Source organism: Carcharhinus amblyrhynchos, chromosome 31, assembly GCF_965287045.1.
Source record: "Carcharhinus amblyrhynchos chromosome 31, sCarAmb.v2.hapA, whole genome shotgun sequence".
Classification (NCBI taxonomy): Eukaryota; Metazoa; Chordata; class Chondrichthyes; order Carcharhiniformes; family Carcharhinidae; genus Carcharhinus; species Carcharhinus amblyrhynchos.
Genome location: NC_137354.1, coordinates 11,778,398 through 11,800,404, shown reverse-complemented (window position 1 = coordinate 11,800,404; position 22,007 = coordinate 11,778,398). Strand labels below are relative to the sequence as shown.

The 22,007-nt window shown below is 41.2% G+C and overlaps 1 protein-coding gene across 10 annotated transcripts in view; it reads right to left on the bottom strand.

Annotated features, from left to right (window-relative positions):
• The window catches only part of dlg5a (discs, large homolog 5a (Drosophila)), a 183,879-nt gene that overhangs the window by 65,690 nt on the left and 96,182 nt on the right, over positions 1-22,007 (bottom strand). For all 10 annotated transcript variants that reach the window (XM_080215948.1, XM_080215955.1, XM_080215951.1 and 7 more), the window contains exons 7-9: positions 21,589-21,772; positions 6,434-6,705; positions 4,064-4,376 (exon numbers count right to left, since the gene is read on the bottom strand). In XM_080215948.1, coding sequence (XP_080072074.1) covers positions 4,064-4,376; positions 6,434-6,705; positions 21,589-21,772 — 769 coding nt within the window. The remainder of the gene's footprint in view (positions 1-4,063; positions 4,377-6,433; positions 6,706-21,588; positions 21,773-22,007) is intronic.

The following is a 22,007-nucleotide window of genomic DNA, read 5'->3' as shown; positions in this document are numbered from 1 at the left end:
ACTAGTCAACCAGATGGGTTTTCCTGACAATTGACAATAGTTTCATGGTCATCAGTAGTTTCTTAATTCCAGATATTGAAATGTCCAACCACTCTGAAAGCTTTGTGAAACACCAACTTTTTTTAATATTTCTCCCCATTAGTCCTGATGACCTTGTTTTATTTTTATTCTCTTTCATTATTTCCATTTTATCAAGAGGTAATTGCCTTCAATTTCACAGCTTCCGCTTGTGTGTACCCCTCGGTTGAGGGGGCAGGTGAGTTAGGTGCTTCTGCACCATCAAACTGCTGGTGAATGCACAGTGACTGGTCCTATCCATGGTCAATGACAGGAATTTTTCTCATCCTTGCCTCAGCTCTGTCAATACCACACAGAAGTTTGTGACCAAGTCCCCATTTTTACTACTGTGTCGCACAGGGGATTCAGGGCATGTGTCATCCTGCCATCTCTTATTTTACTTCAAAACCATTTATTTTAATCCTTTGATCAACATTCAATTGTAGCATTTCTTTTAAATCCCCAATTTGTGACCAAGCACCATATTTCAAGACAATGCCATCAAGTGGTTTGAATATTGAAATATTCAATGATAAGAAATATCAATCTAACAATTTTATTACATTGAGGTGGAACTTCTTCAAGCTGCTTGACGGCTTTATATTGAATAGGGCAATATGCTGCAAACCTGCCCAGCCATTGTGACCTAAAGATACAAAATAACACACTCCTTTGTAACCTCCAGACAAGAAAAGTCCTTCACTACAGCCTGCATCATGAAACATAGCCATACATGTCTGCCACTCATTCTGGTTTGCTGGTCTGATTAGTAAGTTTTCGGACTTCACAAAGGTTGCTGGAGTTGCAGGTAGTGATGAACATTGTCAGAGAATACAGCAGGATATAGGTAGGCTGGAAAATTGGGCAGAGAAATGGCAGATGGAATTTAATCCAGATAAATGCAAAATGATGCATTTTGGTAGACCTAATGTGGGGGGTGCTATACAATAAATGGCAGAACCATCAGAAGTATAGACACACGGAGGAATCTGAGTGTGCAAGTCCACAGACCCTTAAAGGTGGCAACACAGGCGGATAAGGTGGTGAAGAAGACATACGGCATGCTTGCCATTATTGGACAGGGCACAGAGTATAAAAGTTGGCATATGATGTTGCAGTTGTATAGAATGTTGGTTAGGTCACCGATGGAATGCTGCATACAACTCTGGTCGCCACACTACCAGAAGGACATGGAAGCTTTACAGAGAGTGCAGAAAAAGCTAACCAAGATGTTGCCTGGTATGGATGGTCTTAGACATGAGGTGAGATTGAGTAAACTAGGGTTGTTCTCCCTGGAAGGACAGAAGTTGAGGGGTGACCTAATAGAAATTTATAAAATTATGAAGGGCATAGGTAGGATGAACAGTTGGAAGCTTTCTCCCAGGTCGGAAATGACAAACACAAGGGGTCACAAGTTCAAGGTAAGGGAGGGGTGGTGGAAAGGCTCAATACAGATACGCGGGGGATGTATTTTACATAGTGGGTGGTGGGGTCCGGAATGCACTGCCAAGCAAGGTGGTTGAGGCAGACACGCTAGGATCATTTAAGACTTATCTAGATAGCCACATGAACAGGCTAGGAATAGAGGGATACAAATGTGTGGTCTAGTTAGGAGCATATGATTGGTGCAGGCTTGGAAAGCCGAAGGGCCTGTTCCTGTGCTGTATTGTTCTTTGTAACACCCATCGCCATCATAAAATAAAACTAGAATAGAATGTATTCCATAACTTCAGCTCATTGGGATGGACCTTGCCGGAAGCCATTATTAATGTGCAAATCGGCCATCGAGTTCGGGGATTAAGAGGTACGCCCCGAGTTGTGAATTTCCTGAACTTGCTGATTGATTTACGCCACTCTGTTGTTTGCTTTGCACAAACAGCATCTCGCCCTTGGCCTCCCTGTTATTTGAAGAACTTTCTGGGTCTGCCCATCAATCGTCCATTAAAATTGTCACAGAAAGTTAAGGCTGGAAGATAAAGAGCATTAAGTGCTTTATTGATGAGATTTTTAAAAATACAACCATTTAACCTTGCTGGCTTAGAAAGAGACAATTTAAAACATTCAATCTTACCCTTACATGTGTTCAATCATTGTTAGAGTCTTTTAAATTGTCAAACTTTTCCTTTGTTCCTTTTCTCTCTCTCATAACTCAATTTTTCTTTCCATCTCTATCTTTCATTCTGTATCTGATCTGATTATAATTGATTCTCCTTTGTCATTCCTGTTTCTTCCCCATCTCATAAATTACATTAGTCTAGCAGACATTGTGTGCACTCGCCGCCCCATTTATTAGAGTCATAGAGGCTCACAGCATGGAAACAGGCTCTTTGGCCCAACTTGTCCGTGCCACCCAGTCCAGAGGTTGAGGCAGAACGTTGCCCTGTCACAACGATATCAGTTCACACTTCGAGCAAGTCAAAAACAAATTTGAGCTGAAGGGAGTAGAAAAATGTTGAACTAACAAGCTGTGCCATAAGATTCCTCACTCCAGCAAGATCCAATCCCATGTATGTTACAGAGATTCACTCAAACCCTACTACATCTTAAAGACTTCAATGACTTTGAATGATGCAGGTAACACATGGAACTTTGAACAACTGCAGCAAAATAATTAAATAAATGATCTCATCAGCACTGTGGCATGAAATTCTTACTAGCTCAGAGCAAGTACGAGTAGATCCTAGGCCTCAGACCAGCCCTCAAGTCTTCCTCCAGCACAAATGAAAACTCCCTGAATGCAAATAGCAAAATCTCCAAATTGCATGTGTCAAAATGCTTGGTCGGGGAGCAAGAGATGGGGCTGGAGTGCCAATGCAAATAAAATTGAGTGGTTTTCAGCTTTGTTATTTGGGAATTGACAAAACCCATCTAATTTTCATCTCACTCATTTCAATGGAAATAAAATCAGGCATCTCCTAAAATAGGCTGGTGATCTATTCCACAGGCATTGCAGTTCACAATGACCTCCCCACCAATGCATGTGCTTCAAGGCTATGTTATTTTTGTGAGGTGACGAAGAATGGAAGTTACGTGATACTGCTGTGAGAAATTTGTTGGTTCAGTAAAACAGCAAATATTTGTACACACTTCTCCAAACTCCCAACTAAACACCTTTCTTGCAAAACCACAGTAATTGTCAATGGAACGATTCATAACCACGTGTTAATAATGGCCTTTGCTAGGCTGCAAGTAGCACTCTGAAAATAATGCATTTGTTTTCCCTTGAATCAGAGCTCTAATATCACAAGGCTGAATTTGGGAACTGGATGTTGTAAGTACCTAAAATAATTTCAAATTTTAAATGGCTCTAATTAGATGCTTTTAGTTTTTTCTGCTGTGTTTTATACATCAATCACAATGAGCTTCAGGCTAAGATAAAGCACACTACACAACTTATAAATAATACTGTAATTGTTAGTTTCAACTGTTCGTTCAGACAGTTCTCAACAATATTGAATGGAGTACTGTATTATACCGTACAGTCTATTTTAAAAAGACTATATTCCACCTAAATTATAATTGTGGAGAGGCCAAAAAGTCAGTATTCTTGGGAATGCAAGATTGCTCATGTCTGAATCTGCAATGTTCTTGTTCAGGGATTGTGAATATAAGGATGCCACTTTCATTTTAAGTTGTCTCTTCACAAGCTGCTTTATCTCATTTTCTTTCTTGAAAACAAATGGAAGGTTTTATTGAAAAAAAATTGCTGGACCACAGCTGCTAATCATGGGAATTGATGAAAAGAGAAAGTGGCTTTTCTTGGCCATCCAGAAATCTGAGTAAGCTGCCACATGTTCATTTTGAAACCTCCACTTAGAATGGGTAGCATTGATGAGAAGAAGGAGGAAACAGGAAAATATCACAATGTTTCTCTTACATACAGAAACCTCCATGAAGGCATGTGGATCGTAGAAAAACTGCACCATAGGAAGTAAGGATTTCCACAGCTTAGAGGCGTTGACATAAATTTTGCAGAGCGTTAAAAGGATATCCTGTTTAACCTTACCTGTCGAAGAGCTTCAAGTTCTTCACCAGCCACTTTTCTTTCTGATGAGGTGTTCTTTAGATGACCCTGTGCCAATTCTAGTTCAGTCTGTAACTTGTCAATCTCTTTGTGTACCTGGTCTCTTTCGCTCATGACCAGGCGGTATTCATTCAGCACTGTATCCCTCTCTTCCTTGTATTTCTCTGCATCCTTTACTGCCTTCAGCTGTAATGTCTTGTATCGAGTCACCTCAGTTTGTAACCGATCCATTTCCCTCTGGAGCTCTTTGTTCTGTACCGTTGTTTTACTTAACTCATGCTGGATTGAATCATACCTTCAGAAACAAAGTCAAAGTAGACAAACTTAAATTTTTTTTTCCCAATTAAAACTATCATGAAGATCATTTTACTAAAACACATGGGTTTTCTCTGAGTGCTCCTGTTTCCTCCCACAGTCTAAAGATGTGCGGGTTAGATTGACTGGCCATGCTAAATTGACCCAAGTGTCAGGGGTATTAGTGGCGTAAATGTATGGGGTTATAAGAGTAGGGCCTGGGTGGGATTGAGACTCGATGGGTTGAATGGCCTCCTTCTGTGCTGTAGGGATTCTATGATTCTGCATATTATTCTCTACTTTTTCTTAAGCATTTCAAACAACAATGTTTTTAGCTGGTTCAATGGAAACACAAAAATTTCAGAATGATAATCATTTGAGTATTTCATCTTTTAAATCATGGTCTCCGCCTTTCCCATCACTTAACGTCCAAACACAATAATTACTGATAAAATACTTGTGAAGAAATAGACTAGACAGATGAATACTCTCAGAGACAGCATTCTTATTGCAATCACATTTGATGACCAGGTACAGACGAGTGGTTTTCAAGTTGATTTTCACAAAATGCTTGTCACTCTACTTAAAAAAGACAGGATCAGTTACAGGGTGAACAATCTCTGAAATCTGGTCTCTTCAGCCCACACATCCATTTATTCAGCATTTACTGGAACCTGTACACAGGTTGGACGGTACGGTGGCTAGTACTGCTGCCTCACAGCGCCAGGGACCTGGATTCAATTCCGGCCTTAGGTCACTGTGTGGAGTTTTGCACATTCTCCCCAAGTCTAAGTGGGTTTCCTCCAGCTGCTCCAGTTTCTTCCCACATGTGCAAGTTAGGTTGAATGGCCATGCTAAATTGCCACTTTGCATCAGGGGACTAGTAGGGTAAATATGTGGGCTTACAGGAATAGGGCCTGGGTAGGACTGTGGTCGATACAGACTCAATGGGCCAAATGGCCTCCTTCTGCACTGTCGGGAATCTATTCTATTCTAACTTCCACCTTAGTGGGAAATTTTCTCTCCTTCACTCTAAGCAATAGTGTGAGCTTTTGCTCTATCCCTCACTGGAGCAACATATCCTAGATTGAGAACTCAGTTGTGTTAAATACTGAGAACCTGCACATCACCAATCATTGATATCATGTGTGCCATTTACCACAACTCGAAATTAGAACTTCCCTTTGGGCTTTACTATATGAACCAAATCTATAGTAATGTATATTGATGTCACTCAATTCATATTTAGTTTACACTTTTGAAAAATTGTCTTTTTGTCATCAAATTGAAGACTGCTTCTGAAGTAGAAGACTGGTAGATCAGTTGCATGTGGAATACAGGAGGTTTGAAGAAAATATTCATAAGTTTATTAAAAAAAATGAGATGAAGGGTGTGATATATATTGGAAGCTTGAAAGACCACAATTTAGTTCAATCATAAGTGTATAAGTCATAGGATTTTCATTACTGTCCTAAAACTCTATGCAAAGATGTGACAGTTAGGTTGATTAGCCATGCCAAATTGACCCTTTGTGTCAGGGGATTAACAGGGTAAATACATGGGGTTATGGGAGTAGGGCCTAAGTGGGATTGTTATTGGTGCAGGCTTGATGGACTGAATGCCTTCTTCTGCACTGTAGGGATTCTGTGATTCTAGTTGGCCTGTTAGACAAAAAATGAGTAAAAACGATCCAACTGTTACGCTCGCCTATTTCATTACATAACGTGATCTCTGAAACTACCCTCCCTTCATGAAATTCAGAATTTTAAAAATATAATGTCAAATGTGATTTGAAAAGCCAGGTTGTCAAAGGGTTTCCCTTTGTCGTGTAGGTTTGAGAGATTGGTGGGTGAATGTGTAGGGATGGGGAGGTAGGGTCCGGATGGGATCGTGATCGGTGCAGACTCGATGGGCCGAATGGACTCCTTCTGCACTGTACGGTTTCTATGATTTTATAATTGTGCCATTCAAAAAGGATTAATATGCTACCTTTTTCATATCGCATTGCTTTTTGGGAGGGGTGTATACAATAACTGTTGTGTCAGGTTAGTTCTTCACCTCTTTAATGTAGATAAATACTGCTGCTGAATTGATGTTTTCTCCACAACAGCAGCATCTGTCTGCTTCATCAGCATCTCATTCTGTTTCTGAAAGCGCCGATTCTCTTCTTCCATCCGCTCCAGACGGCTGAGGTCAGTGTTATGATTGGCAATCTTCTCGTTGTACCGTTTTCTTAGTGCATCGTAGTCTTTCTTTAAACCTTCTAATTTGTCCATGGCAGTATCATATAGTTTATTTAAAATCTCAGACGAGCCATTTTCCCTCATAACCTGCAAATAACCAAAGACAATTAAATCTATTCATTTTGGCCCAACTCCCAACAGCTACTATTGTGATGTCTTAATATCTTAAAAGCTTTAACAGTGGATATCATCACAGTCCAAAATTCCCTGGACAGCCCTTTGGAAGATATTAATGGCATTTATTCTGCTACCGATCAGCTGCATTGCAACAAGTTTCAGTTTCCCACTTAACTCCGATACAAATCACAGGAAGCAGAATAGATGATTTTTAAAAGCAGTTTTAATGTTAATGATGCTTTGTTGATTATAGAAAGCGAGTGTAATGGAAAAATGACAGTCTTCTGTGGTTCTGCAGTAGGCATACTCTCATTCCTTCTTCACCCTCGCCAACTTACCTGTTCTTTCACTGAGAAACACTGTCAACAAAATACAAACAAATAATAATGGGTCTACAGCTTTGAAAATATATCAGTGGCAAAAAAAAATCTAATTAAATTTAGTGAGACCAAAATATTCTCCAAAACTAACCCAAGATTCAGTTAAAATTGTTCCCCCTGGCTAAAGTATAAAGCTCTGATTGTCATGCACCAAGAAGGGCTCATGTTTGTTCCTTGATTGGGGTTGAGTTGCTTGATCTCAACCTAGTAAAAAGTCTGACAACACCAGGTTTCAGTCCAACCGATTTATTTGGACTGAAATCGGTTGGACTGAAACCTGGTGTTGTCAGACTTTTTACTGTGTTTACCCCAGTCCAACGCCAGCATATCCACATCATGATCTCAACCTAAGCAGACATAGGGATTCCACAAGTGACTCCAGTACCCTGGTTAGGATGTGGAGATGCTGGTGTGGGCACAGTAAGAAGTCTCACAACACTAGATTGAAGTCCAACAGGTTTACTTGGAATCACGAGCTTTCGGAGCACTGCTCCCTCATCAGGTGAGTGGGGCGCTGTTCCTTCATCACTCCGAAAACTTGTGATTCCAAATAAACCTGTTGGACTTTAACCTGATGTTGTGAGACTTCTTACTGTACCCTGGTTAAGACAAAGGAAAATTGATCACTACAGATTTCCAGCAGGAATTGGCACGACGAATTGTAAACCGTATAAGGACTATTTCGAAAGGGTCAGCGACACCTCTACTGTACTCCACAGCTGAAATGCCTGCTGACAATGCCAATATTCACAAATCAACTCCAGCCACTTGAGCAAAGATTTAGAAAATGACTTATGTACCCTGAATGCACCAGAAACAAAAAAGAGAAAAAAAGGAGCAAAATAAACTCCTTTTGAAGCTAGTCACGTAAGTAACATTATGCGTTAATGTTCTTCTAAGTAGATAAACATTCTTTCAGTCACTGCTAACTGGTTGCAGTATTTTTGATTTGATTTACTACTGTCACATATATTGGGATAAGTGAAAAGTATTGTTTCTTGTTGGCTACACAGATAAAACATATTGTTCATCGAGTACACTGGGGAGAAGGAAAGGAGAGGGTGCAAAATATAGTGTTACAGTCATAACTAGGGTGTAGAGAAAAATGAGCTTAATGTAGTTCCATTCAAAAGTCTGATGGCAGCATTGAAGAAGCTGTCTTGGGTTAGCTGGTACGTGACCTCAGATTTTGTATCTTTTTCTCAATGGAAGAAGCTGGAAGAGAGAATGTCCGGGCTTGGTGGGGTCCTTAATTATGCTGGCTGTTTTTCTGAGGCAGCGGGAACCGCAGACAGAGTCAACAAATGGGTTGCTTTTGAGTAGATATCATCATTGTATTTTCTTCTCGTTTATGACATTTGAAGATATAAGCAGAACAAGCTGTGTTCTCCTGCTAAGGCTAAATAATTTTTTTAAAAAAGTCAAAGAACTCTTTATATACCATCTTGTGAGAAATCTGCCTTCCTCACATTTGCAGAAGACCTGCTGCCCACTTTCCAAACCAGCCTCTAGTGAGTTTACAAGAGGCCCAAGACGGTTTATAAAGAATTCTTTGACTTTTAAAAAAAGTTAATTAAAACTGTTGCTGTGAAAACACATTAAGCTGACTCAATACAACCAGTCCAGCCCTTCACAGCATTTTGAATGATAACCACTAAAACAAATTGCCTTTTCAATCAGTCTCATTGCTTAGCGTTGATCACAAGCTCACTCCAAGTGCGTGCCCGGCTAAGGAGAACAACTGAAGACTGAAGTGTCACATTGCAATACATGATATCAAAAATATAGCAACAGTAACAATCCCAAACAGAAATTCAACCTCTATGTAAAGAATTGAGTTTTTGTTATAAAACAGGCAAGGCACTTGCATTAGTATTTATAACAACAATGACATTAATTATACATGGTTTGGAACCAGGTAAACTATGAAAGTCAAAGAAAACCTCAATGTAAAACCATCTAAAGGAGTTGTAACATTTTCAGTACTTTTTAACCTGAGTCTTGAGACAGAGGCACCAAGCGAACATGTGTCTACAGGTCTATAGACCTGTTTATGGGGGGGGCATGCTGACACAGTGGTTAGCTCTGCTGCCTCTCACTGCCAGGGATCCGGGTTCGATTCTCAGCTTGAGTCACTGTCTCTGCAATGTCTGCACATTCTCGCCGTGTTTGCATGGGTTTCCTCTGGGTGCTCCGGTTTCCTCTTCAGGACGTGCTGGTTAGGCGCATTCTCTATTCTCCCTCAGTGTACTCAAACAGGGGTTGGAGTGTGGGGGTTAGGGGACTTTCACAGTATCTTCATTGCGGTGTTGATGTAAGCCTACTTGCAACACTAATAAATAAACTTCAAAAACTTTAACTTTGGGTTGCCCTGTACTACCCTTTATCTTTACAACCATCGAAAACAGACTTGGAAAGCAGAAATCTGTCTTCTCCACATTTGCAGAAGACCTGCTGCCCATTTTCCAGACCAGCCTCTAGTGAGTTTATGCGGGGCACAAGATGGTATATAAAGAATTCTTTGACTTTAAGAAAAAACAATTAAAAAACATTGCTGTAAAAACACATTAAGTTGATCCAATGCAACCAGTCCGGCCCAGCAAGTTCAGGTAAGACCAGTGGAGGGTGGGTCCGTGCAATACAAGTAAAACAAAACAAAATATTTCTGCTGTAAACAACTGAACAAAGAAAGAAGAAATAATGATTTTTGTCTTTCACAATTGCAGGATGTCCTAAATCAATTGACAATTAAGTATTTCAGATGTGTAGTCAGTGTTGTAATGTATTTGGCCCTCGCAAATTTACACAAACAGCAATGTGATGATGATCAGATAATCTGGTTTTCGTGATTGAGCGGTAAATATTAGCCAGGACAATGGGAAGAATTACTGCATCAGAAGGCTTTAAAGTTTGAAATTGTTAATCAAAAAGCTCTATACATCAGGAGCTGACAGTTGCGCACTAATGCTGAAGAACTAAATCAATTTGGGCAAGAAATTATCTCCACCCCTACACTAAAACTTGCAGTTCTCAACACAGGCAGCAGATGGTGCCATAGTCAAATCAGTGGAGTAATCTACTATCAAGCAGTCGAGACCAACATATACCATTGTAACAGGACCTTCTGAATGTCAACTTTACTGAGCCAAGCTAAACATTCCTTTAACCAGCAGTCTCAACCAAGGGTAAAGGTCTGGTGCCAGATCAAATGTGGCCTTTTGAGATTGCACCGTCTGGCGCTCAGTAACTGGGGACAACTCAAAATTAAATGAAAAATTAATAGACACAATGAGAACGTACTTTCCAACATTTGGATTTATCTGTTATCAGCTGCTACGATGCACTGACATCCCTCCCTCTTTGCTGCTTAGGTGCCGTGGAATTGAAAATTTGATTCAGGTTTCTTGGACAAGCTTAAACTGGGAATTGAACGTTCTGGCTGAGTTGAACGAAGTACCGTTGCAGGACCCTTAATCTGAAGGGACTTCTTGAAGTGGAACGGGAGAAGGACCGAGTCTTTCAGTAAAGGTCCTTCTCCCGTTCCACTTCAAGAAGTCCCTTTTTAAAATCAACTATAATTCATCATTTGCAATCGAGGCACTTCACAATTCTGTCTGTGGTGGACGTTTGCCACTAGATGTAAATTTTCTTATTTGGTCAACAATGATGAAACTCCATGCATTCACAGAGCCATTAAGACAAAAACGTTTTCTTACAGAATCCCTACAGAGCCAAAGGAGGCCATTCAACCCATCAAGTCTGCACCAACTCTCCATCAGAGCATCTTATCCAGGCCCCATCTCCATATCCCCACATACTTAACCCACCAATCCCCCCTGACCCACACATCTTGGGACACTAAGTGGCAATTAAGCATGGTCAATCAACCTAACCTGCACATCTTTATTCATGTTCTTAATTTCCTGTAAACACACATTTTACTTCGCTTCCCAATCCAAAGGGTATCTGTCTCTGAACTTTGATCGGCTTTTGAAAGGTTTCACCCATGCCAAGAATAATGGAAAAGCTCTGACTCATACTAACGATCACAGTGCTGGAGGGCACACTCAGAATAAATGAAAAGCAGGAAGTGGAGATTTCAGATCTCAACCAAGTTTGCCTATTGTTTTCCTTTGTGTTCTGTATACAAATGCAAGTGAGTATAGGCAAAGTATGGAGGTGATTACAATGTCTGTGTAACAAAGACAATTAAGACGTAGCACGCACCAGAAGCGTTTATAGCAAGTGCTTTCTTCAAGGAGGGAGAGATGCCAGTGCTGGGACGTGGAACATTTGTGTTTTTCTTTGACAATTAGGCCCAATTTTAACTAGTTCAAAATCCCCTCACTTTGCAGAGTTAAAATTGGGTCCTGTCAGAACCAACTCATTTCAGATTAAGGGTCCCGCAACAGTACTTCGTTCAACTCAGCCAGAACGTTCAATTCGCAGTTTAAACATCTCCAGGAAACCTGAATCAGATTTTCAATTCCACAGCACCTAGCGGTAAATTATGTAGATGTCAGCCCAAGTCAAGCAGCAAATGGATTAAGACAGCACCAATAAATATAAGATGATGACCTTAATGTAAAAGGAAAGTTCAGGCCTCCATCCCATCTCAGTTACACTCTTATAAAAGAAAATCTTCAAGTCTACATACATAGGGAAAGAAAACGATCTTTCAGGCCCATATGTGCTTGCCCCTATTTTCTGGCTATCACAAACCCATTTACTAACCAGCTCCTTGCTCCATCGCCTTGGCAGGGGGAAAGGAATACCAGTGGTCAATTAGAGGCCTCTGGTAATATGATCTTCACCAACACCTCAAAGACGGCCAAGCCACAAGTTATTATCCAGAAAGCAATTGCGGGATCTGGATGGTGACCAAATCCCCCGATAGCTTCCTCCATTGTTGCTCTTCTCTCTTTATATCTTTCTCAGACTGATTTTCTCTATTACTCAGGACTTGGATTTCCCCCAATTCTCTTGGCTGCAGTGGTTTTCCTTCAGCGCCTTGCCCTCCTTTTTGTACCACCCACCTAAATTCAGGATCTACTGAGACCTCATGTACCAGCTGTAGTACCATGCTGAGAAACAGCAATAACCATGACTACACGGTTTTGCCAGACAGGATCTGAACCTAATCAACGTTGGTTTTTGTTTACTCTGTAATTCATAGTAGCTATTCCTGAAAATCTATTCCATTATCTCACCCACTATTCATGTAAAACTGATTGATATTCAGTTTCTTGGGCTAATACCATTCCCCTTTTGAAAATAAGCCTAGTTCCAATCTACCGGGACTTGTTACTTAAAGTAAAAAGTTAAAGTTTATTTATTCGTCATAAGTAAGGCTTACATTAATACGGCAACGAAGTACTGTGAAATTCCCCGAGTCGCCACATTCCGGTGCCTGTTCAGGTCAATGCAGCTAACCAGCATGTCTTTCAGACTGTGGGAGGAAACCGGAACACTCGGAGGAAACCCATGCAGACACAGTGAGAATGTGCAAACTCGACACAGTGTGATTGGTAACCAACTCCATCCTTGTTACTATCAATATTTCAGAGCCTAGTCCTCATCTCTCAGATTTTCAAGATAAGTAGCATCTATTGCTAGGAATTCATTTGCTTTCAGCTGCACAGTTAATTTAACAGTTTAATCTTAGTTAGATAATATTTGATAAATTTTATTGCTGTTTAGGGAGAGCTTGCTGTTGATGTCTTCTCCACAGAACACATGGAGATATTTACCATTTAATGGATACGTCAAAAACTCTATGCCATTATTTAAGTGAAAGAAGAATATTTACCCAGAGCCATTCTCAAATCACTAACACCAAAAACAGATCAACAATTCATTTAGTAACCATTTGAGACATTGCCAAATGCACACAACGTAAATTGTCAGCAAGTTGAAGCAACTTACATGAAGCTATTTAAAATGTTTCTCGAGATGCAATAATCCATTACAAAAACGCAAGTGCATTTATTCTTTAGTGAACAGCAATTATTTAAATCTCAAGATGATCCAATGCTTCATACTTACTTAAGGTGCATTAAAATCTAAAGGGAATGGTGACTCCCTAGCCCAGAACAAAAAAAAATGCCCAAAGCTCCAGTATCTGGGTGGCTGTGGGTACCCCAAAGAAAGGCTGAGCACCTCCCACTCCCCATACCCCCCAACTTCAGAAATTCCCAGGCAAGGTTTGCACAGAAAAAGTTAGAAGAATTAAATCCACCTAGCCTCTGGGTAACTGCTGTACAGACCCACACTCACACCCCCACATCCCCACCAACCCCAATCTCCGAACCCATAGGGGACCTGCTTGCCCCAACCATCGAGCATCACTACCCTCTCCAGCACCATGGGACTAACACCAATTGACCCCATTACCCCTCACCCTCTCCAACCTGGGCCTGCACAATCTGAACGTCTCACCACAACCCACCTGCCTGTTAATGACAAAGAGGTGTGGTCGCCTTCCATTGATTCTCCAGTGCTCGACTGAAGGCTTCAGGGTCTCACTGCACACACGAGTCAGAAAGTTGGGCAACACAGGACTGAGAAGGTTTCCATGAAACAAAGTAGGTGTGGTGTGACAATCCAACTCGGTTTGATTTACTGGTCTTGAACCTCCATGGAATAGCAATGTGGTAAGATTTGATTTACATGGTTTCAGATCAATAAGTGCCAATCTCAAAACATCTCCAAAGATGTGCGAGGTAGGTGGATTGGCCATGCTAAGTTGCCCCTTAGCTTCAGGGGGACAAGCAGAGTAAATACATGGGGTTACAGGGATAGGACCTGGGTGAGTGTGCCAACAGTGCAGGCTTGATGGGCCAAATGGCTTTCTGCTGCACTGTTGGGATTCAATGATCTAATCAAGAGTTTTCTATCACATATGATGCAAAGTTTTTGTTTGCACTTGTTAATAAATTAAAGTTTATTTATTAGTCACAAGTAAGGCTTACATTAATACTGTAATGAAGTTATTGTGAAAATCCCCTAGTCACCACACTCCAGCACCTGTTTGGGTCAATGCACCTGACCAGCACTTCTTTCAGATTTGGAAAGATTCTGAAGTTAGAGGATAATTTATGTTTTTCAGTGATTAACATGTGCATGAATTAGAATCATAGAATCCCTACAGTGCAGGAAGAGGCCATTTGGCACATCGAGTCTGCACTGACCACAATCCCATCCAGGTGCTATCCCCATAACCTCAAGCATTTATCCTAGCTGGTCCCCCTGGCACTAAGGAGCAATTTAGCATGGCCTATCTACCTAACCCATACATCTCTGGAGATTGGGAGGAAACTGAAGCACCTGGAGGAAACCCACACAGCACAGGGAAAACGTGCAAACTCCAACACAGACAGTGACCCAAGCCGGGTCCCTGGCGCTGTGAAGCAGCACTGTGACACCATGTCACCCTTGCATGGGCACTGTCCAGAAGTTGCAGTATAGACTCAAATTTGGTTAAGTTTGATTGCCATTATGAAATTGTATTGACAAAAACATCCAGGTTCGATTCCCAGCTTGGGTCACTATCTGTGTGGAATGTGCACATTCTTCCCGTGTCTGCGTGGGTTTCCTCCGGTTTCCTCCCACAGTCCAAAGATGTGCGGGTTAGATGGATTGGCCATGCTAAATTGGCCCTTAGTGTCAGGTGGACTAGCTAGGGTAAATGCATGGAGTTGTGGGGATAGGACCTGGGTGGGATTGTGGTCGGTGCAGACTTAATGGGCCAAATGGCCTCCTTCTGCACTGTAGGGATTTTATGATTCTAATTCATGCACACGTTAATCACTGAAAAACATAACTTATCCTCTAACTTCAGAATCTTTCCAAATGCGAAAACCAAACTCTGGAAGGACAAACGCCACTTGTGTAGTTTGCAGTGGTCTTTTGACTTTCACGCCTGTTGGATGATTTACTCTGTTTGCAAACTCTGCTTTAGTTTCCGAGAGTTTTGTTTTAGCTTGGAAGTTCAGGAATTGCGTTTCGGTCAAATAAAGTCAGCCCCGCTCACACCTCTGCTTGTTTTGACGCACAGTGGCTGGTTTTACAAACTAAGCTCTTTCCTCGCACCAAGTGAGCGGTAGACTTAACATTTCCAGGAACCTTTGCCACATCGCTGCTTCAGTCCTTTCTTTCCAAACCATGAACTTTTCTATAAAATCTCCCCCTTGGAGATGTGTCAGCTAAATGTTTATATATAGTTCCAAAATGTTCACTTCATTCAATTTGCAAAGGCTTTCTTTCTCTAATCTGAATTTAAAAAGCATTCATCAAACAAGTCGCATTGTCTGACGTGAATAGGAGCTCTGAACCTGAATAAGCAGGCTTGATTCAATCATCCCCTTGGCCTTTAAGTGTTGGAGGCCTGAAGGGAAAAGTCATCTATCTGTGGCCCCTCTAAAAAACAAAGCTGATGCATCACCATCAGGAATAAAAACACCACCCTTCACTGTGTCAACCTCAAAGGCAGCATTTTTTGCCCTAGTTAACATTATGTACATGTGTAAGTTTTAACACGTCAAGCCAAGTAATTTGAAAGCCTTTCTAATTAATTCGGCTCTGCTGACAAAAAGCCTGATAGTTTTTAAAGATCGGTGCATCAATAAAAAGTGTGACGCAGAGAAAAACATCTTCACATTCCTTCCTCTCCAATCAAATCAATAATTCAAGGAACACAGTTACCAGAATGTATACTTCCCAAAAATTGCATTTTCAGAATAATTGCCATCTAGGACTCAGAAAATATCAACTTTAAAAGTAGTTTATTTATTAGTCAAGAGTAGGCTTACATTAACACTGTAATGAAGTTACAACGAAAATCCCCTAGTCACCACACTCTGGTGCCTGCTCGGTTACACTGAGGGAGAATTTAGTATGGACTGTGGGAAACTCATGCAGACACAGGGTGAATGTGCAAACGCCACACAGTGATCGAAGCCGGGTCCCCTGGCGCTGTGAGGCAGCAGTGCTAACCACTGTGCCATCCAACTTGTTCCAATGTGAAGATTCTTTATAGCGTACAAAAACAAAGGAAAATATAGATCATTCTATTTTGCTCCTTTGCACTTTAGAGAGAAAAATATTGCACTCTCAGAATCAGATTTCATGTCTTTCAATGTTGTCAGCTGCACAGAGATCTGCAAAGTCGTGCATCCCCCCTTGCTAGGTATCACTGATGGACACACTGCATCTCCAGCTGGTAGTAACATTTCCACAGTTGTGTGGGTCTGGATTTACTTTTCAACAAGTTTAAATTAATTATTTCCATTGTTTTCAATGGAGCAGTCACAAAGCGACCGAACATCGGAGTTTGGATTTGATTTGCAAAACTGCACGAGATTTAAAGGCACACTATGCAAAATATGCAGCAACAGAATTGGACTGGAAACAAACTCTACCTGCAAATTTCAAAACTATGGACTTCACCCAGGTAAAATCATAAAACAATCCCAAAAAAAAATTGAGAATGATTCGCCCGATTTTCCTAAGAAATTCCAGCTCATGAACATCTGCAATTCTCGATGGAGCTGATATATTAACATACTACTCATGGAATAACTGGGAGGGTAGCACATTGATAGAACTCAGATTCTTATCTGTTACGGCCAGACAGCAAATTCCTGAATTTAACCAACCAGGAAGGCAGGCAATAAATGGAAAACTGGATGCATTTTTTCCCCAATACTGTGCCACCAACCTCAAGCACCCACTATCCTTTTTTATCATAGTACCCTACAGTGCAGAAAGAGGCCCATCGAGTCTACACCAAACACAATCCCATCCAGGCCCTACCCTCATATCCCTACATATTATACCCACTAATCCCTCTAACCTATGCATTCCTAGACACGCAGACACGAGGAGAATGTGCAAACTACACACAGACAATGGCCCGAGCCGGGAATCGAACCCTGTGCATTTCACGTACAGTTTAGAAGCTTTCTCTGAACAAAAAGCAATGAATTATCACTTAAAAGGGTGGTACGGTGGCACAATGGTTAACTCTGCTGTCTCACAGCACCAGGGACCTGGGTTCAATTCCCGGCTTGGGTCACTGTCTGTGCGGACTTTGCACTTTCTCCCCATGTCTGAGTGAGTTTCCTCCGGGTGCTCTGGTTTCCTCCCACACTCCAATAATGTGCGGGTTAGGCCATGCTAAATTAACCCTGATGTCAGGCGGATTAGCAGAGTAAATATGAGGGGTTACGGGGAATAGGGCCTCAGTGGGATCGTGGTTGGTGCAGACCTGATGGGCCAAATGGCCTCCTTCCGCACTGTAGAGATTCTATGAAAAGAAAATGCATTTGGCTCATTCTAAAACACACATTTACTCTACACTATATAGAAAAATGTTGCATCTGAATTTTGTCAGTAGTTAATATAACAACCAGATTTTCACCTCTCTGTTCTTCACACATGTTCGATCATCTTATCATAGATGAACCTTTTCCCTTCACTTTTCCAAAACTCACTGACACACTCTACACCTCCATTGCTGCCTGCCTGGTTTTAGAAGCATTTTCCCCTTTTGTCATTCATAGTCACACTCTCCCTTCCTCATCTATTAAAAGAATAAGTGTTTCTAGTTTCTCCAAGCAATGGTTTTCTACTGGAGTCAAATAACAGCATAAGAAGTCTCACAACACCAGGTTCGAGTCCAACCAGTTTATTTGATAGTAATCCCACATGTTTTCGGAAACGGTGTCCCTTCGTCAGGTGTGTGGAAGGTTCTCATCAGAGAAGGGTATATAAAGTCACACACAGTTTACTGAACACCGATTAGAATGCAACTCTTTACAGCTAACCTGTTATTCAAGTCTAAAAGATGCAGATAATGTGAGTGGGTTGTCTGCATCTTTGAGACTTAAATAGCAGGTTAGCCGTAAAGGCTTGCATTCTACTCAGTGTTCTGTAAACTGTGTGTGTCTTTATATGTCCTTCTCTGATCAGAACATTCCACACATCTGACGAAGGGACACCGTTTCCGAAAGCTTGTGGGATTACTATCAAATAATCTGGTCGGACTCGAACCTGGTGTTGTGTTTACCCCAGTCCAACGCCAGCATCTCTACATCAAATAACAGTGTCAGGCAAGAGCTGAAAAACATATTAAAACTGAAGCAGAAGCACATCAAGAAATGTGTTAAAAGTAAGATTTCCAGACAGACAATTTTGGACATCACATCACCCCTGCAGTGAGGATTCCTAGTCTACCAGGTTAAAAAGTTCACATTTGCATCTAGTGTACACATTCCCAAGGCAGAGTTGGATATGCAGAAGAGGGAGAGGAACAGGTGGGATGAAAACAAAATGAAAGAGTCACCAGGGTTAGTTCTCACAACTCTCTTTATAACCAATTGGGAAACTAAGTTTAAGTTTATTTATTAGTGTCACAAGTAGACTTACATTAACACTGCAATGTAACACTACATTCTGCATTCTCTCATTTCCTTCTCTATGAATGGTATGTTTTATCTGTATAGTGCACAGGAAACAATACTTTTCACTGTATGTTAATACATGTGACAATAATAAATCAAATCAAATAAAGCTACTGTGAAAATCCTGTAGTTGCCACACTCCCGCGCCTCTTCAGGTACACTGAGGGAGAATTTAACATGGCCAATGCACCTAACCAGCACATTTTTTGGACACTGGGAGGAAACCAGAGCACCCGGAGGAAACCCACGCAGACACAGGGAGAATGTGCAACTCCAACCCAGACAGTGACCCAAGCTGGGAATCGAACACGAATCTCTGGTGCTGCGAGGCAGCACTGCTAAAAACTGTGCCACTGTGCTGTCCTATATTAACAGATGTGAAAATCCATTCTTTTAACTGAGGAGTAAGATTGTGCACTATAAAAATAAATTTTAAAAAAATAGAAGCCATTAAAAAAATCAAAAACAAATTGGTTTAGATTGCAAGAAATTGCAGAATTTTATTGTAACAACTTCAGGCCCAGTATATCAACGCGCACCATTTTCCAATGAATTATTTAAAAGGTAATTGCAATTTGATAGATCAGATTTCTTAATAGAAGAGTGATTTAAAATTAATGCATTGTCCATTGTGTACAGATCTTCGCTGACACTTCACATAAAGCAAATCTATTCTCTCTCCCATTATTCAGCCTTTGCAAAATGGTGCATTGAATTATTCAACTTCTTTCACAAAGAATAGGATCCAACTAGCTCCTAAAGTGGTTATACTTGGCAGTGTCTCACAGCTACATAACACCACTGAAAAACAAAGCATTTTTCATAATGCTGGCTAGATCGATCACAACTTTTACCTCTTGAAAAGTACACTTTGGCTGAAGTAGTATGTAAGAATACAAGGAGTACTTCCACGGAAATGCCCAATGAAATGGAGTGTGCTTTCTTATGGTCATCATAGTCCCACTCAATCTAAACACAACAGTGGTTCACCCATTAGTTACCCATCAGCCAATTTACCCTTTCTTCCCGACTAGGACGGCACAGTGGCCAGCACTGTTGCCTCACAGCACCAGGGACCTGGGTTCGATTCCTGGCTTGGGTCACTGTCTGTGTGGAGTCTGCACGTTCCCCCCAGGGGCTCCAGTTTCTCCCATTGTCCGAAAAACATGCTGATTAGGTGCATTGGCCATGCTAAGTTTTCCCTCAGTGTACCTGAACAGGCACTGGAGTGTGGCGACTAGGAGATTTTCATATTGCAGTGTTAATATCAGCCTACTTGTGGCTAATAAATAAATAAAACCTGCAGGATTCGCAGAATGCTGGTGTTTTGCATAAAGCTGTTATACCTCCTATAGTAGCTGCGCTCAGAAAAGGAAGATTAAAAAATATAATGTGCAGTCTTACAAAGTTTTCACAGAAACTGAAATTAACTCACTGTCTTGCACTTCACCCACAGTGTCACTTTTCTTATTTTTGAGACATGTGTCATTTTTTCCCAGTTTGAATTTGCTCTGGAACCGGTAAACTTCAGCTACATTCCATGAGCTTGCAACATCTGCAGAGGCCAAACCAGGCAGTGGACGAGAACCTCTAGATTGCATCACTATCATCCTACGTATAACTCGAAGGATGGAATGGTGTCACTGATTGGTAAGTGCAGCTCAAGTCCATTTCCTTGTGCTCTAATTGGGGTTGTGTTTACAAACTGCAAACCATGAATCTTGCTGCCAATCACCACTTGGTGAAGCCAACCCAGCTTCTAATTAGAGAAACATAAACTGTTCCAGATGCAGTTTCTGACTGGAAGCGAGATTCAGGAAAATAAATTCTCAGAGTACCACAGCACATCATCCACTCAGCACTTTTCAACAGGCAAACTTGGTAAGAAAAGTGGACTAGCAAGTTATGTTTAATAAGTCTAAAGGTGTGCAGGTTAGGTTTGTTGGCCATGCTAAATATGAAGGGTTACAGGAATAGGGCCTGGCTGGGATTGTGATCAGTGCAGACTCGATAGGCTGAATGGCTTCCTTCTGTACCATCGGGATTCTATGATTCCTTAAATGGAAGCAATGGATCTCTCAAAACAGTTTGGGTGTCAGTTGTAATGGAAATTATATGCAACTAAGACTTTTTTTTTACTGTTTGAAGCACTGGGAGTTTGTGTCAGCAGTTAATAAGATGTAGAAAAGATTATAAAACAAGATTCAGTGCACCTCAAAGTTTGTTAAAATTCGGTTTCCAACTTTGAGTGTCCCATTCCATGCCCCAACCACAGTTTCCAGCCTGATTGTGCTCTGTCCTGCTGGCTCAAGTTAAAAACATAATGATATTAAAGATATTCCATTGCCCAGACCAAACGATCAGTAACCATTCCAAATGATCCAAAAGGAAGTATCTTCTTCTGGTATTTTCTTTTAGCGATATCCAATCAAACCCAATCAAAGTCTCAACCAGTGAGGCATTACAGATCCAAGCTGACCAGACAGACAAGCCTCTTCCTGACTTGGTTTTGATCTACATGATCCAAGCTGATTGGGTCAGGCATTGCACCCGCTCCAGTGCTTGATCTCATTTGCATCTTAACCAAAAGGCCTAGATGCCGTTTTAAAAAATTGCTTCAAATAAAGCCTCAGAGTAACCTCATTGACTTCTATCAAGTGCAGGACAGCAAAACTACACTTGATCTCAGCCAAAAGGCCAGAGAAGTGACTTCCTATGGTATTTTAGCTTTGGCTAATTATTAGGTAACAGTCGTAATTACTGGCAGCCTAGGAACAAAAAATTCCATACAAAACTCTCTCCCCCCCCACCCTAATGTGGTGCTGGGCTGCATTCTGCACATGGTCCCAATTCACTACCATCACATGCAGGAGGGGAGAATTTCCAAACAAAGCTGTCCCAACTGTTAGAGAATCATGAAGTCCTATGCTCTGAAATATAACTCATTTATAACAGATGATAATAGAGGCAACTTTAACAAGAACATGCATCAGCGGGTGCTCAACACCTACTTGCTGCTGTTGACTGCGGAGGTCAGTGATTTCCTTCTGATCCTCCTCATGGAGTCTTTTCAGTTCCTCACAGGTCTGTTGGACATGATTGTGTTCTCGTAGCAACTGGGTGTTCTCCCTCTTGATGACCTCCATTTCTTCCTTGAGTTGAGATTGATCATTCCGCAGGCGACTGTGCAATGTGCTGAAGGCGGAAGAAGAGGGGCATTTTGGGTTGGGAAGTACTGGTAAGATTTCCTTGTTGCATCAACAGCCCAACCCACTGTTTAATGGTTAACAAATTCTGTATGCAATCACCGTAAATAATTTACAATAAATTAACATTATAGCCTCTGCTTTTCAAGCTAAACATGAACATGCTTACTTCGGAAAAGCTGACCTCTGTTCACCTTGTACCTCAGTGTAAATAACCAATCTTA